This window comes from Cryptomeria japonica, chromosome 1 (assembly GCF_030272615.1).
Source record: "Cryptomeria japonica chromosome 1, Sugi_1.0, whole genome shotgun sequence".
Lineage (NCBI taxonomy): Eukaryota > Viridiplantae > Streptophyta > Pinopsida > Cupressales > Cupressaceae > Cryptomeria > Cryptomeria japonica.
The window spans coordinates 43594949-43608945 of NC_081405.1; the positions used below are offsets into that span (position 1 = coordinate 43594949).

Consider the following 13997-nt stretch of genomic DNA (forward strand, 5'->3'; position numbering starts at 1 on the left):
AAATTAAGATGGACAATTAAAGATTAGAGAATGCATACAGTAAATTTATAGGAAGCCCATTTTTTGTGAGTCTTGCTCAAGTGTAAATATTGTTCCCAATGCTTGAGTAAAGAGAGATAATGTGAGTTAAGTGCAATGTTGTTTTCTTTTTCATAATTTTAAAGGATTAATCTCTATAAAATATTTTGTGGGAACAAAAATGATGTTTCAAGAAAGATAAAGAAACATTTATGTCATTGACCCTTGTAAAAATATTGAGGAGTTGATTGGAGATGGTGTACTTAAATGAGACAAGATATTCTATAGGAAGCACTAGAGGGAAAATGCAGATAAAGACATGAATATTTGTCAAAGTTAAGGAATGAAAATATAAAATAAAATAAGAAAGGGAGTGTGTAGAAAATGATAGGGCAGTTACAACTACAAAACAAGGATTAATTTATTTGGTCAAAGACAAAGTGCAAATTACAGGCAAAGGAAAAAGGCATGAAACAGAAATAGACAAACTTATTTTTCACAACAAATTTATGGGTTGAATTAGACAAGTTTTCAGTTACAAGCAAGGTGAGGAAAGTGTGAGAATGTTGGAGTTATTTTTAGATTGCCAAGTGTCATAAGAAGGTTCCAAAGGCAGATGAAAGAGTGCAAAGAGAAGAGAGAGACAAAATTCAAATTTGGATTTGAAAATCAACAAAAAAGTTGAATGCCATATGTTACATTTAGGTTTATCTTATGATTTCTCTTCTATGTATTAATTCTTATCTTCTCAGCATTTTGAAGAATTCTGATGTAATTTTTCGGAAGCAAGGCTTCCATGTACAAATCTAGAATTAGAGTATGTAGGATGATATTTTCAGCATGTAATGTTCTTACTATTTTAAAATAGTTTCTTACTAGAGTGCATGAAGGTTTTATATGTTTTTTGTAGCTATCTCTTGAATGTATAAGCACTATTTTATGAGATAAGTGATCAAGGATCCTTTATTTTTTCCCTGCAAATATATGTATGGTGTTTGTCTTGTTTTTTGCTTCTCTTCAAGAAAGAGATTAAATTGCTTTTAACGAGTCAAAGAGATGGTGTTGTGTATGTGAAGGATTAACAAGAATGGCTACAACAAAACTAGAATGGAGGATATTAATGCAATGCATTAGTAATGAACTCACTAGTTTAGGTTTAATCTATTTGAGTAGAATATTTGCATGTTGTAGACTCACTATGCTACCCTAAGGAAGGCACTGGTCATGGGGTTTATATCCAATTTTCATAATCATAATTAATGGCTAAGTGAATGTTGAAAATCCAAGATTGTATCTAAATTCAAGGTTCTTAGACATTCTTTGGCATCTTTGTGTTGGGAAGTATTTGTTATAGTTTGCAATGTAAAAGCATGAAATAAAGTAGGTTATTTAGACATTGTTAAGGTAGACCCACCTTGGTTTTACAAAGCCAAAAGTGCAGGAGATTTCAATCTTGTGACTGAATCTCGTTCATTGGCCAAATCCAACCCTGAGCTTGAAAATAAGAGAGTGGCTAATCCTTTAGGGTTTTAGGAATCTGTTGATTTGGGAAGCAAAACCTCCTTTACCTTGCCCTATACCTCAAGAGAGAAAACATATCCATGTTCACAATCAATAAAAACTAGCCACAAGAATATTTTGGAGACTTGAATGTGATAGAAATGTTAAATTTTCTTACATAAACTTTAAACATAGTAATAAATGAGGTAATAGTAACATATATTGCCTTTATCATTTCATTCATTCTCATCATATTGCTAATTCTAAGTATTTTTAAAAAATTATACATAATTTATGTGATAGAGCTCTGTGTGAGGTGAAAAATAATGATGACAAACTATTACAAAACCACAAAGATCCAACCATAAACAATCCTAGTTCTACAATAAAACATTCACCATACACCAATGAAGAAACTGAAGAACAAGCAAATTAATAAATTGAAACAATAATACCATTCACATGCTAAGTAGGGTTTGTTCTGTATTGTCTCCTATCTCCATTGATCTTGTTTGAAATATTTGCTCTCAGATTTTGTATTGTGCACAAGAGCTCAACAAAGAATGGATTGTGGTTGTAAAGTCACTTGATTTCTTGAAGGCTTGATAGACGCATTAGCTAGGTGATTGATTAGACTCATTAGGATTAGAAGGATAAAAAAATCCTCTTATATAGAAGAAACTTTAGAAAATGGAGGGATAAGATTAAGAGGTGAAAAGATAAATGGTCAGATAGGATTAAAGGGTAGGTAGAGAAAATTATAAAATGATAAGAGGATAGTTAGGAAAAAATAGTAAAATAATGAAGGGGTGGGTAGAGGAAAATTAAGAGATAAATGACATGTGTCATAGAAAGAAAAAAGCTAATGAATTAATTAAATAAATAAAGATATATTTAATTAGTAGAGGAAGTGGGACCAAATAAATAAATAAAATATTTATTTAATTTAGGGAAAGATAATTTAAATAAATAAATAAAATTATTTAAATAGGGAAGGCTAGAAGAGGATAAGTGAATTAATTAAATAAATAAAAATCTATTTAATTAATAGAAGGATTAGGATAAAATAATTAAATAAATAAAACATTTATTTAATTAAGCTAGGATAATTTTAGGTGTCTACAAGCTCTTATCCATATCACACCAAATCTCATGTTTTTTCTCTATCCAAATTTGAAGGAAGTGCACTAGCACTCCCTTCACCCTATTATGTTACTGCTCACTATGTGATATTAGTAGCTTACCTTAGTGGAGGTCCCTTGGCATTCTTGGTAGTACAAATTCATGTGCAATCATAATTGGATAGCAACATAATAGTCTTTCTTACCTTGTCTCCTTGCTTGGGGGGCAAGAATAGTATTTTAGTTCTCTTGTCTCTTTTTCAAGGATTGTCTTTTTCTTTATTGAGTTGCATCTTTCATAACCTGAGGTCCTTTCTTGTGTAGGGTGGTCCTCCATGCAAGTACATATATGTCACTTGGTTGGACCTATTCTTTGTTTGAAGTGGTACATCTTTTTATGAATAATTTCTCCTTAGTGAATATGTGTAATCCTTCACTAGGAATCCACTTTTTTTAAATAGTAGGGAAGGTGTGTATTCTTGGTCTCAATCCCCTTTCAAAGATGTCATCCTTATTAAAGATCTCTACTTTTGAAGGTATATATATTTGGGTAAATATCTCTTCCTCCATGCATCCCTCAAAAGGATCCCTTTGCACTTGCTACAAGATATTTCTTTTACAACTATCTTTTCCTTGCTCATATGATATATATCTCCTTGGCTTGGAGATATGTACATTTTTGCTTAGAGTATATCTCCTCAATGATGAAGGTGTTCAGCCTTGTCTCTCTTTCTACCTTAAGACATCTGTGGATTGGGAAATTTTGGGGGTTAGATGAGAGAAATTGAACCACAACATAATCAAAGCAAATTGCAAACTTTTAAAACAATTATGCTAATCTATCCTAATCCTACTAATATAAACATTGAAATGAAATGAAAATAAAATAAAAGATAAATATAGATATCACCATCCCTTCATTGTGGCTCCATTGTTCTTTCTTTCTCCTCTAATTTGATGTCACTCTCCTTGTGCAGGTGCAAGTATGAATCAAAGCAAGGATAACTCAAAAGTGCAATTCTAAGATCAAACTAATTTCAACGAATTGTTGAGGTTAATTGCTAATGTCTAAATGGACAGAGTAAGGATGCTTAAGACTCGGATACTAGACAATTTGATAGAATGAGAATGCTTGAAAGTTAGTTGATTCGATTGATGAAGAAGTCCCAATTTATAGAAAACTCGGGATTCAACGAACGAACAAGATTGAAAAGATTTTTGGTTAGATGGATGAACTTGATTGATTGCACGACAAACCTGCCATCCGAGGAAGGATGAAGGTGATGAGGAAAAAGCAAAGAAAAAGAAAAAAGAAAAAAAAGAAAAAAAGAAAAAAAAAATTCAAGGATGCATACCTCATTTTTGAATTTTAAATTAAGATGAATGAAATATTTCCAAAAAGAAGGATTTTCAAAAATCAAAGAGGATATTAGGGAAAATCCAATAAAATATCTAAGATATTGTTACCATTTTTTAAAATTAGGAGGATAATTAGGACATTTAATTAAATAAATAAAGATATTTATTTAATTATTGCACAAATTAGCTAATTAAGTAATTTAAATAAATTACTTAATTATGGGAGATAGAAATTGAACATTTTAATTAAATTAATAAGATTATTTAATTAAAGTGTGAAATTGAAATTAATTAAATAATATAAATTATTTAATTAATATTAGAAGGATATGGTTAATGATCAAAGATTAAAAAAATTAGAGAGGATAATTAGTAAAAGGGGGCTTAATTAATTAAAAATTATATTATTTTATTTGGCAAGGTGGCAAGCCACATATATATTAATATAGTACTAGGATACAAAATTTGGTTCGAAAAGCATAGCGGCAAGAAAGAGCCAGAAATAAAACCTTCGGTGATAGCTTCAATTACAATCAAAATCCCCTAGATAAAACTAATACTAACCTAATTAAGCTAAACTAATGATATGATATAAATATCATTCTTACAAAACCAATTTTACCAATTTTTGCAATTGGCTACAAGACTACATATCTGTCTTCATCTCGCTATAATCCAAAAGAGTTTAACTCGATTAACAATTAATTTTGTACATATACTTATAAGTTGGCAACCTGGCCATTCTCTGCAATTTTTGAAATGTATAATCACCAATCATCCATATTTATAGTCATCAAAATCGATCACAAAAAATATTACCCTCTGCCTTACTCATCCATCGGTTGGACATTTTCATCTTGTTGTTCTTGCACCGAACCTCTATCAATAGTAGCTGGAACTTGAGTAAATCCTACAGCTTCATTAGAACCCTGCGATAACACAGTCCCTAGGGCAACATTTAAATCGGGCATTAATTAAACTTAAAAGGGGAAATTAGTCAAATTGACATCCAGAGACCTTAATTAGGTCAAATTAAGTCATTTTTTGTCAAAATGGGTGAAATTAGGCAGAATTGGGAAGGTTTGGACCAAAAAAGGGAAGACTGAGTGAAAATAGGAAAATTAGGTCAAATTGAGTAAAAGCAAGTAAGATAGGTCAAAGCAGGTCAATGGATGGAAAGGGGATCAATGTGACACCATGGGGTGTGAGAAGAGGTCAAAATGATGCCATAAAATAGGAATTGGGAAAAAATGATGCCAACGAGATAGAAAATGGGAAGCTAGAAGCAATAGGAGCAAAATGACCTAATCGCGGTAGGGTTTGAGACAAGATCAACATCACCGAACCGAGAAGGCAACAAATTGATGTCAAGGGGATGAAGCTAAGGACAAAATAAAATTGTAAACTTAAAATGGGGAGAAAAAGATACAATATGGATAGAAAATGGGAAAGGTGAAGCGACAAAACCAAAATGGGATTATAATGACCTAATTGACATAAAATTAGGCCAACTTACACCATAGAACTGAAAAGGGAACTAACCAACATAAAGGGGATGAAGTGAAGGACAAAATGATATTATAAACTCAAAATGGGGAGAAAATGATTTTTGGCATAATTGATGGAGATGATGATGAGATGAGAAGATGACCAGTAAAGTTGATATGATCAGTTATTTGTTGTCATTGATGGCAACCATGTTTGTTTAGTCATCTAGGTCATCTAGACCAACCAGTATAGCCTAACCAATAGTGGAATCAGTTAGACAGCAAAACTGCTAAGTTGTTGTCAACCGGTAAATAGGAACAGAGAAATGATCAAGCGACTGGTACGGATGATTGGAGAAGATTCAGGTGTTGTGGTTCAAAATATATGTTCATAACATTGGCATGAGTCTATGATTGAAATCGCATAAAGTTTGGTGAACTGGAAAGCACATTTATAATTGACTGTTATGAACTCTATGAAGAAGAATGAATACTGGAATCAGATCTTTAATCGATAATGATAATTTAAGGTTTGGCGGTGGATCTTATCTTGGCCATAACTTAGTGAAGGCGTGTCTTAATCTATGTGTAATGATAAGATGGTATTTGAGCATGTATAAGGATCGGATTTCTTGATAAACAACAAAGTTCTTAGAAGAATGAAATGAGGGTTTGATTGCTTATCAAATCGATGTGCAGTGATCATTCAACAGCGGAAATCATCTAGAAAATTGTTGTAATGATCTCTAATGTATTTTAGCGGAGTGTTTTGCTGCGCTAAATGTAAATTCATTATATCTTGTTGATGTAATTAGGGTTTGTAGCCACCTTAACTGAAAAGTGTATTTAGGGCTAGTTGGAGAAGATATTTTGTGTCAATGGTTTGAGAAGAAGGTATTGTCAAACCAGTTTGAAGTGTCTAAATGTGTGTAGAAGAGTTGTGTTGAAAAGGATTTGTACTAGAAAGCAAGGAAGTTTTGTAATCAGATCATTTGCCTTGTTCCCTAACAATTACAGCAGTTTGAAATCCCTTAACCGGGTAGATCCCTATAGGTCTGATATTTTAAATCCCTTCACTGGGTCTTGAGTTTGAAATCCTCTAACAAGGTTACTCTTAACAAGGTAGAGCTCCTAACAGGGCTAAGGAAAAATCCCTTGACTGGGTGACTCCTAACAGGGTCTGCTCTTAACCGGGCATATTGTAAGCTCTTAATTGGGCGCATTCCAAAAGAGTGCACATACATATTGTGGGTACTAATTCCCACTGTGGTTTTTCCTAGTTGGGTTTCCACGTCAAAAATCATTATGTTATGGTTTGCATGCTTTGTTGGATGTTTGCTTATGTGGTTATATTTCTTGCATGCTTATTGATTTTCAAGTTGGTGAAAGTTGTTATCAGATTTATTAAGTTTTTGCTTGCACTGATTCACCCCCCCCCCCCCCTCTCAATGCCTTATAAGTTTATCAATTAGTATTAGAGCCTAATTCCCTTAAGGCTTAACCACTTGGGAAGGATCTCTAAGGCTAACATGGGGGATGGTTCAATGAGTTACAGAGAGCTTTCAAACAGGCTTGTAGAATCTAAAGAAGCCTTTGATTTACTAAAGGTCAAGTACAAAGCTTCATTGGCTAAGAGAAGAGAGTTGGCTAAGAAGTTGTTGGAACTCAATGAAAGTAGTTCATCTGAGGAAGAAACCATTGATGCCTTGTCTAATGAGGTGGAAAAGGTGAATGATGAAAAGACAAATCTGAGGAGACAGTTGTAAGCCCTTACCATCAGGATGAGCCAAGAGTTGGAAGCCAGGAGAGCAGCTGAAGACAAAATAAGAGATAAGGAGCATGAGATCTTTAAGATGAACCGGGAGATTGGTACCTTGCATGCACATCTTCATGAGACCAAACAAGAAAAAGAGGAAATACAAGATGATCTAGACATAGCTATGTCTCTTAGAGAAAGTCTCACAAAGAAGAATGAGGAGCTTACCAAGGAGTTGGTTGATGCAAATGAGTTATTAGCTAAATTCAACAAGAGCACTGGTATTCTTGATGAGAAAATTCAGACACAAAGGCAGAAAGGAGATACACATGGCTTGGGATACACAACCTTTGAACAAGGAGAGCCATCTGGTACCAAGGACACCATGCATGAAGCCAAATCTGCACTAAAGACCAATATGAGCATCGGTAAGAGAACCTACAAACCATAATATTTTAACTGTCATAAGATAGGTCATACTACAAATGTTTGTAGAAGTAGATCCAATACTTTTGATGGATATAATCCTAGTACTTTTGATGGATATTGCTTCAATTGTAACAAGTATGGGCATAGAGCTATTGAGTGCAGGTCAAGAGTGAACAATCAAAGATCTTACATGAATCAGAGGTCTAATGGTGAATGGTAGAGATCTTACAATGACCAGAGAAACCCTACTTGATAGAGACCTTATGTGAACCGGTCTAGTCCATATGAAATGTAGAATAAATGGAATGTGACATGTTCAATCTATCACAACTATGGTCATGTGGCTATGAATTGTCAGAGAAGAATTGATAGAGGCAATGATGGACCCTGGAGAGCATCTAGAATGGCATGTTTCCACTGTCACAAACTGGGACACATTGCAAGGTTTTGTAGAGCTAGAATGAACCAACCGGTTAATCAGTCTGTTGATTGGAAAGGAAAGAAGAAGGTAGATGTGGAAGAAACCAAAAGTTAAATGAATAAGATATGGAGGAAGAAAAGTGAGGAGAAACCATCAGAGAACTCCAATTCTTCACTTGGTGTGGAGAATCCGTCACTGAAAAACTAAGCTATTACCAACAAAAAAAGGGAAAAGTGAAGCGGGACAAGATCGGAAAACAATAAAGATTATACATGTGATTAGGTAAAAAATGAAGAATACAAGTGATTACCAATTTTTAGTGTCTACATTTTGCTCCTCTTTGAGACAATGTGATTTTGAGCATTGTTTCAAAGAAAATTGAAAAAAAAAAAAAAAAAAACCATGCCCCAATAGACTGAGGAATGGAGGTAATATGCCTCCTCGAGAGATTGTTTGTGTATGAAAGAAATGAGTGATCTCTCAAAAGAAGAGAAGAATGTTAGATGAAAGAGGAAGTATGATGAAAGAGAAAAGAGATTAGTAAGAAGCAAAAAGATTAGACGAGTAACAATTAGTGATGATGAAGCCTTGCTTTCATAAATTCACCTTTATCAATAGAGAGCTTTATTTAATATAGAAAAATGGATACATCGTGTCACAAAATATGAGGTCAGAGTGATAATGTGATCCCTTTGCAGAAAAGCACATATATTGTAGACAAGGAATGTTCCAATTTGTTCTAAAATGTTGAGGCGTGTGTCAAGGGTCAAGATATGTGTGATAGTCACAAAGTGAACATACCAACATAGACACCCAAAATGCATGTGCCTCAAAACTTCATGAAACACACCACAAATAGAGGACAAAAAAAAAAGATCATGAACCATCCAAGCCACTCTCATCACTTGTGCATATCCTTGAGTAGCATAGGAATGTGATCAAATATAATTCAATAAAAGATAAGACTCGCTAGACCAAGTGAGTCAACAACCATTCTGATCTTGTTGTCAAAGATTGATAGTTTGTTTCATATGACAATCATGATGTCTAGTTTCAAGAATGAATTATCCTGTATAAGATGGACATTGTCTGGTTTGAAGTATACCACACCCTGTATAAGACACATTATATTTGACAAAGGACTGATAATGTTTATTGATGTGGCAAGTTGATCTATTTGATTATTGATTTGATTGATAGTTTGCATGTTGTTGTGTGATTTGTTAATTGCAGTATTGTACGTATTTTTCATTTGTGTATGCTCAAATGTCTATTTGTTGCAAAGGGCAAGTTTGTTGATGGAATGAAAATGATTTTTTTTGGAGTTTGATTGCTTTGAAATTTTTTAGGGTTTTGTGATTATTCGATGTTTTAGGAAATTTCTTCAGGACATTTTTTGGATGTTTTTGGAAATGTTTTTCAGGACATTATTTGGATGATTTTTAGGGATTTTTTTAGGACATTTTGCTATGTTTTTGGATTTTTCAAGACATTTTGCAATTTTTTGGATTTTTTTAGGATATTTTTCAATTTTTTAGGGATTTTTTCAAGACACTTAATTTATCTACATGCGTCATTCTTCGATCTTGCAATGACAAGGACTCCATCGATTGATCACTTTTTGAAGGTTGTCCCTAGTGTCTAGCAAGACAAGATATTATGGATGGATGAATGGATTGACGGAATGGAAATGGATAGAGGAAAGGTAATGGGAGATTATGATGACATTGAAGCTATTTTGATTGTCAAGGACTATTCGATGATGGGATGATATTCTTTTGCCGAGCTAAGAGATTGGACATGTCAAGAGATTTTTTTTTTTTATTTTTTATTTTTTGCATTTTTCTATTTGTCCTTAGCTTTGATCAAGATCAAGGATTGGATTCAAGAGTATGGATGAAAAATGAGACATGAATATGACAAGCAAGATCAAAAATGGATAATGGATATGAATAGGATAAAGGTGTGATAAGGGAACCAATATGGACAAAAGGGATGTGGACAAGGTGAAGCAGATAGGACGTATGGTGTTTAGGATGATCCTTAGTCTTGTCAAGATTAAAGGTGGAAAAGGAAATATGGATGGAGATAGGGATGATGGACATGAACGATGAAGGATAATGAAGGATGTGATGGATAGGATGTGCTAGGATAACATGAATGGAAACTACCCCCACGTGTGGAATGGAAGAAGATGAAGGATTGTGCATGACACTTGTTTTCCAATTTTTCATCATGGTACTTGCCCTAGGTGCCTCTTTGCCTGGTTTTCACTAGTGGATGGATTATTTCTCTTTACTATATATATAGGATCCCTTTTCAATTTTTTTGTACTTTTTTTTAGGATCGCTTTTCAAAAAAAAATTAATATTTTGTACTTTTTCGGAAGACAATGGATGCATGATAGGACATAGAGGAAGGACTCAAGCATCTTTGTTGTTTTGATGGTACCCTTGAAACATGTGTTGAAATAGACCATGGCTATGATGATATGCTCAAATATGTTGATAGGATAATGAAATGGATGATTGCATGAAACAGGATTGGGATTTATGAAAAGGATTGGGTAAGAGGGATGGAAGGGTGGAAAATAGATGTTAGGTACTGGATTGAGTGTTGGAAGACTTGTCCATGAGTGGAGGAAAATGATAGCAATATCAACATTGGCACACACCTTGAGGGGTGGTGGAGTGATGGAGGAAAAGCTAATTTTGAATTTTGAGATTTTGTTGGAGGAGGCAATATGGATTTTGGGACATAAGGACCCAAAATGGATTTGAAAGGTTGAAGGCATTTAGAAGGATGGATAGCAATTTTGGATGCCAAAATTGATTTTTCTTTGGGGTGTTATGCTTCGAAGAGCTACTTGGCAATCCACATAGTTTTTGACATTTCTTTCTTTTGTGGTTCCTTGGAACACATTGCTTGTACAATGGACTTAGGATCCCATATGGCCTTTGTGGCCTTCTGGATATTTCTTTTTTTTCAATGAGCCTTTGTGGCCTTCTAGATATTTCTTTTTTTGCAATGGGCTTTTATGGCCTTCTGGATATTCTTTTTCTTTTTCTTTTTGGATCATGTTATGCTTTTTTATTTTCACGTGTCTATTAGATGGGACATGTTGATACTTAAATGCATGTGGATTCTTGGACTTGTGGATTTTATGCTTAGCATCCAAATTGCTTCCAAATGAAATGAAATTTATGGATGGATAGGAATGATATAAAGGTCTTTTAAATGGGTTGATGTAAGTAGATGGTGGGAAGGTTCTCAAAGATGCGCGCCTTTGTTGATCCTGAATAGGGAATGGAAGGATATGAGGGCCTAAGATGGATGGAAGTGATGAAGGCTTTGATTTTGGTCTATGAAGACCCAATATGTATTTAGATGTAGAAATATAGGACTTAACAGGGGTATCAATGCCTTGAGAGTGATATATGTAGCCGAGGCCATGATCATAAAATTTGCTTTGATATGGAGGGGTTTCAATATACCTTGTTTATGTAGGCCTAACCCTTTGCCTTGATAATGCATGCTTTGACAAATCTTTTTACCAATACAGTACTTTTATTTTTGAAACAAGACACGAATCTATTTTGAGAAGGATATGGTATGGAAGAAATGACAGGCTCTTGAAGTAAACCAAATCGGATAAAGGTGGACTCGAAACCCATTTGATATGTAAGGGGTTTATGAACAACTTGGGCATAGCTGTTGGGATCATGAGGGGAACTAGGATAAATGATAGGATCATCTAGTGAAATAGAATATTATGAGGGACATGGAGGATTAAGAAATGGAGATGAAGGGATGGAGGGATCTTGATAGGGATCTAAAGGGATGATGGGGTCTTGTGGTAGATATGAAGGTGAATGGATACTTTGATCTTGACTTGGAAAGGGATCATTGGATTCCATTGTAAGGGTGTTTTGTTGTTGATTTTGAATGGAATCATTAGGTGAGATGGAAGGGATTTCATGATCTTGCTTAGGAAGTGGAGTGTCAATAGGACTTGAAAGGACAATGTGTTCTTGAGGCAAAAATGGATCATCTTGGATAGGATGGTTAGTGATAGTGGGATCATCAAAGAAAATAAGATCTTGGTCAAATATTGGACGCAATGGGAAAGCTGTAAGTTCTTGATCTTGATCTATTTCATGACTTATTTCTTTGTTTTTGGATCATTCTCTTGACATGGGGTATGTTTTATTAATATGCACGAGAGATTCGGGGAAGGAAACAATGTTTTGACATGAGTGCAATGAACTTTGCATGGGACTCTCTAGAATGGGACCATATGGTGTGATTGGTTCTTGCATTCCTGAAGCAGGGAAAGGACTTGCATCAAGAATTGTATTAGCTTGGAAACCTACTCTGGATAGCCCTTGGGAGGTTGTATCAACGGATGTGTCATTTGATGGAGATGGTGTTGAGTGCTCTTGTGAAAACTTAGGGGATGATGAAATGGTGGGAGATATGGAGGCTACTTGAGGGTCAATTTTTTGATGGATGAACCATGTCTAGACATGGGTAGACAATCATGTTCAAAAATAGTCTCCTATGTACAACCCAGTTGTTGAAGCAAACTATCAAGAAATTTAGGTTGGTATTTTCACTGTTTGGGCAATATTGTTTGTGATATCGTTTCAAAGTTTGTGTGTTGTAGGGTAGTTGTGGATTGACCTTGTTGTATGATAGTTGACATATTGACTGTGTTTGGTTGATGTGCAAAGGGTGGTGTGTTTGTAACTACACTTGTGTTTATTTGGGACACCCTTGATGATGTATTTGAGGACATAAGAGTATATTTATTGACATGTGATGCAACCAGAGGTGAAGTCAATTGTGTAATCATATGTGACCGTGGTAGGAGTTAACTTGTTTGTACAATTAATTATGGCACTGACAATTGCGTGGTTGTTTGAGGAGCACTTGGTTGTATTGGAATAAAAATTGGTTCAATCTTTGGTGGTGGCTCTTATTGAATTATACCAAAATATAGTTATGGTGGGTTGAATAAGTTTTGATTTGATATATGATTTAATGAAGTTTGATATGAGAGTTGGTCCAATGAGGCTTGATTTGAGACTTGATTGAATGAGGTTTGAATTGGAATTTGATTGTGGGAGGTTTGATTTGGAATTTGATCAAATGATATTTAATTTGTGTTCATTGTTTGAAATTGGTTTCTCATGTTTATTTGTAAGAGGAGATCTAGTATGTCTAGTTTTGCAATGAGAACCTGTATGTCCACTGGATCTAAGTTTGTAGTTGGACCTTTAAATTTTTGAAATAGTTTGGCCATCTGGGATCTAAACTCTTTACTTTTCTTAACTTTGTATTCCAAGATCTCTATTACCTGAGCCAGTTTTTCTTCAAGTAATGAAGAAGCGTGGATGACATTTGTTTGGACACGATAGGTTTGATCCAAGCTTCGGGATATGTACACATTGGATTGACATGATTGGTTGGTTGATTGCGATGATATGGTCCCATGAGAGTAGGAAGGTTGATATGGGGATGATGCTCTTTTCATTGGAAGGTTGGCTTCTCTATGATACTGGTAATGTTGAGTCATTATGCTTGTTTTGGACAAATATCAAGGATGTTTGATGATAAAATTGGGCTAATGCTTTGATTTTTGTTTTTGTTGAATTTTCTTAGAAGTTGGTTTTTTTTATTTTTTGAATTTTGGATGAAATGAGATGTACCTAATGATGACAAATGCAACCCTAATTTTTTGGATTTTGGGAATTTTGAAAATGGACAAATGCAATTTGTGGGCATATAAATCTAACCATCTAGTTAAAAAAATATTTAATATTTATTTAATTCATTAAATTCACATTCTTCTATTAATTAAATTATATTTAATTAGTTTCCCTACTTTCATCTATTTGATTAAA

At 34.2% G+C, this 13997-nt stretch overlaps 1 protein-coding gene across 1 annotated transcript in view; it reads left to right on the top strand.

The window, feature by feature from the left end:
- Positions 1-7014: 7014 nt before the first annotated feature.
- LOC131856319 (uncharacterized) overlaps positions 7015-13997 on the top strand; it is a 75051-nt gene continuing 68068 nt past the window's right edge. The window contains exon 1 of the mRNA XM_059207949.1: positions 7015-7212. Within this exon, the coding sequence (XP_059063932.1) occupies positions 7015-7212 (198 nt within the window). The remainder of the gene's footprint in view (positions 7213-13997) is intronic.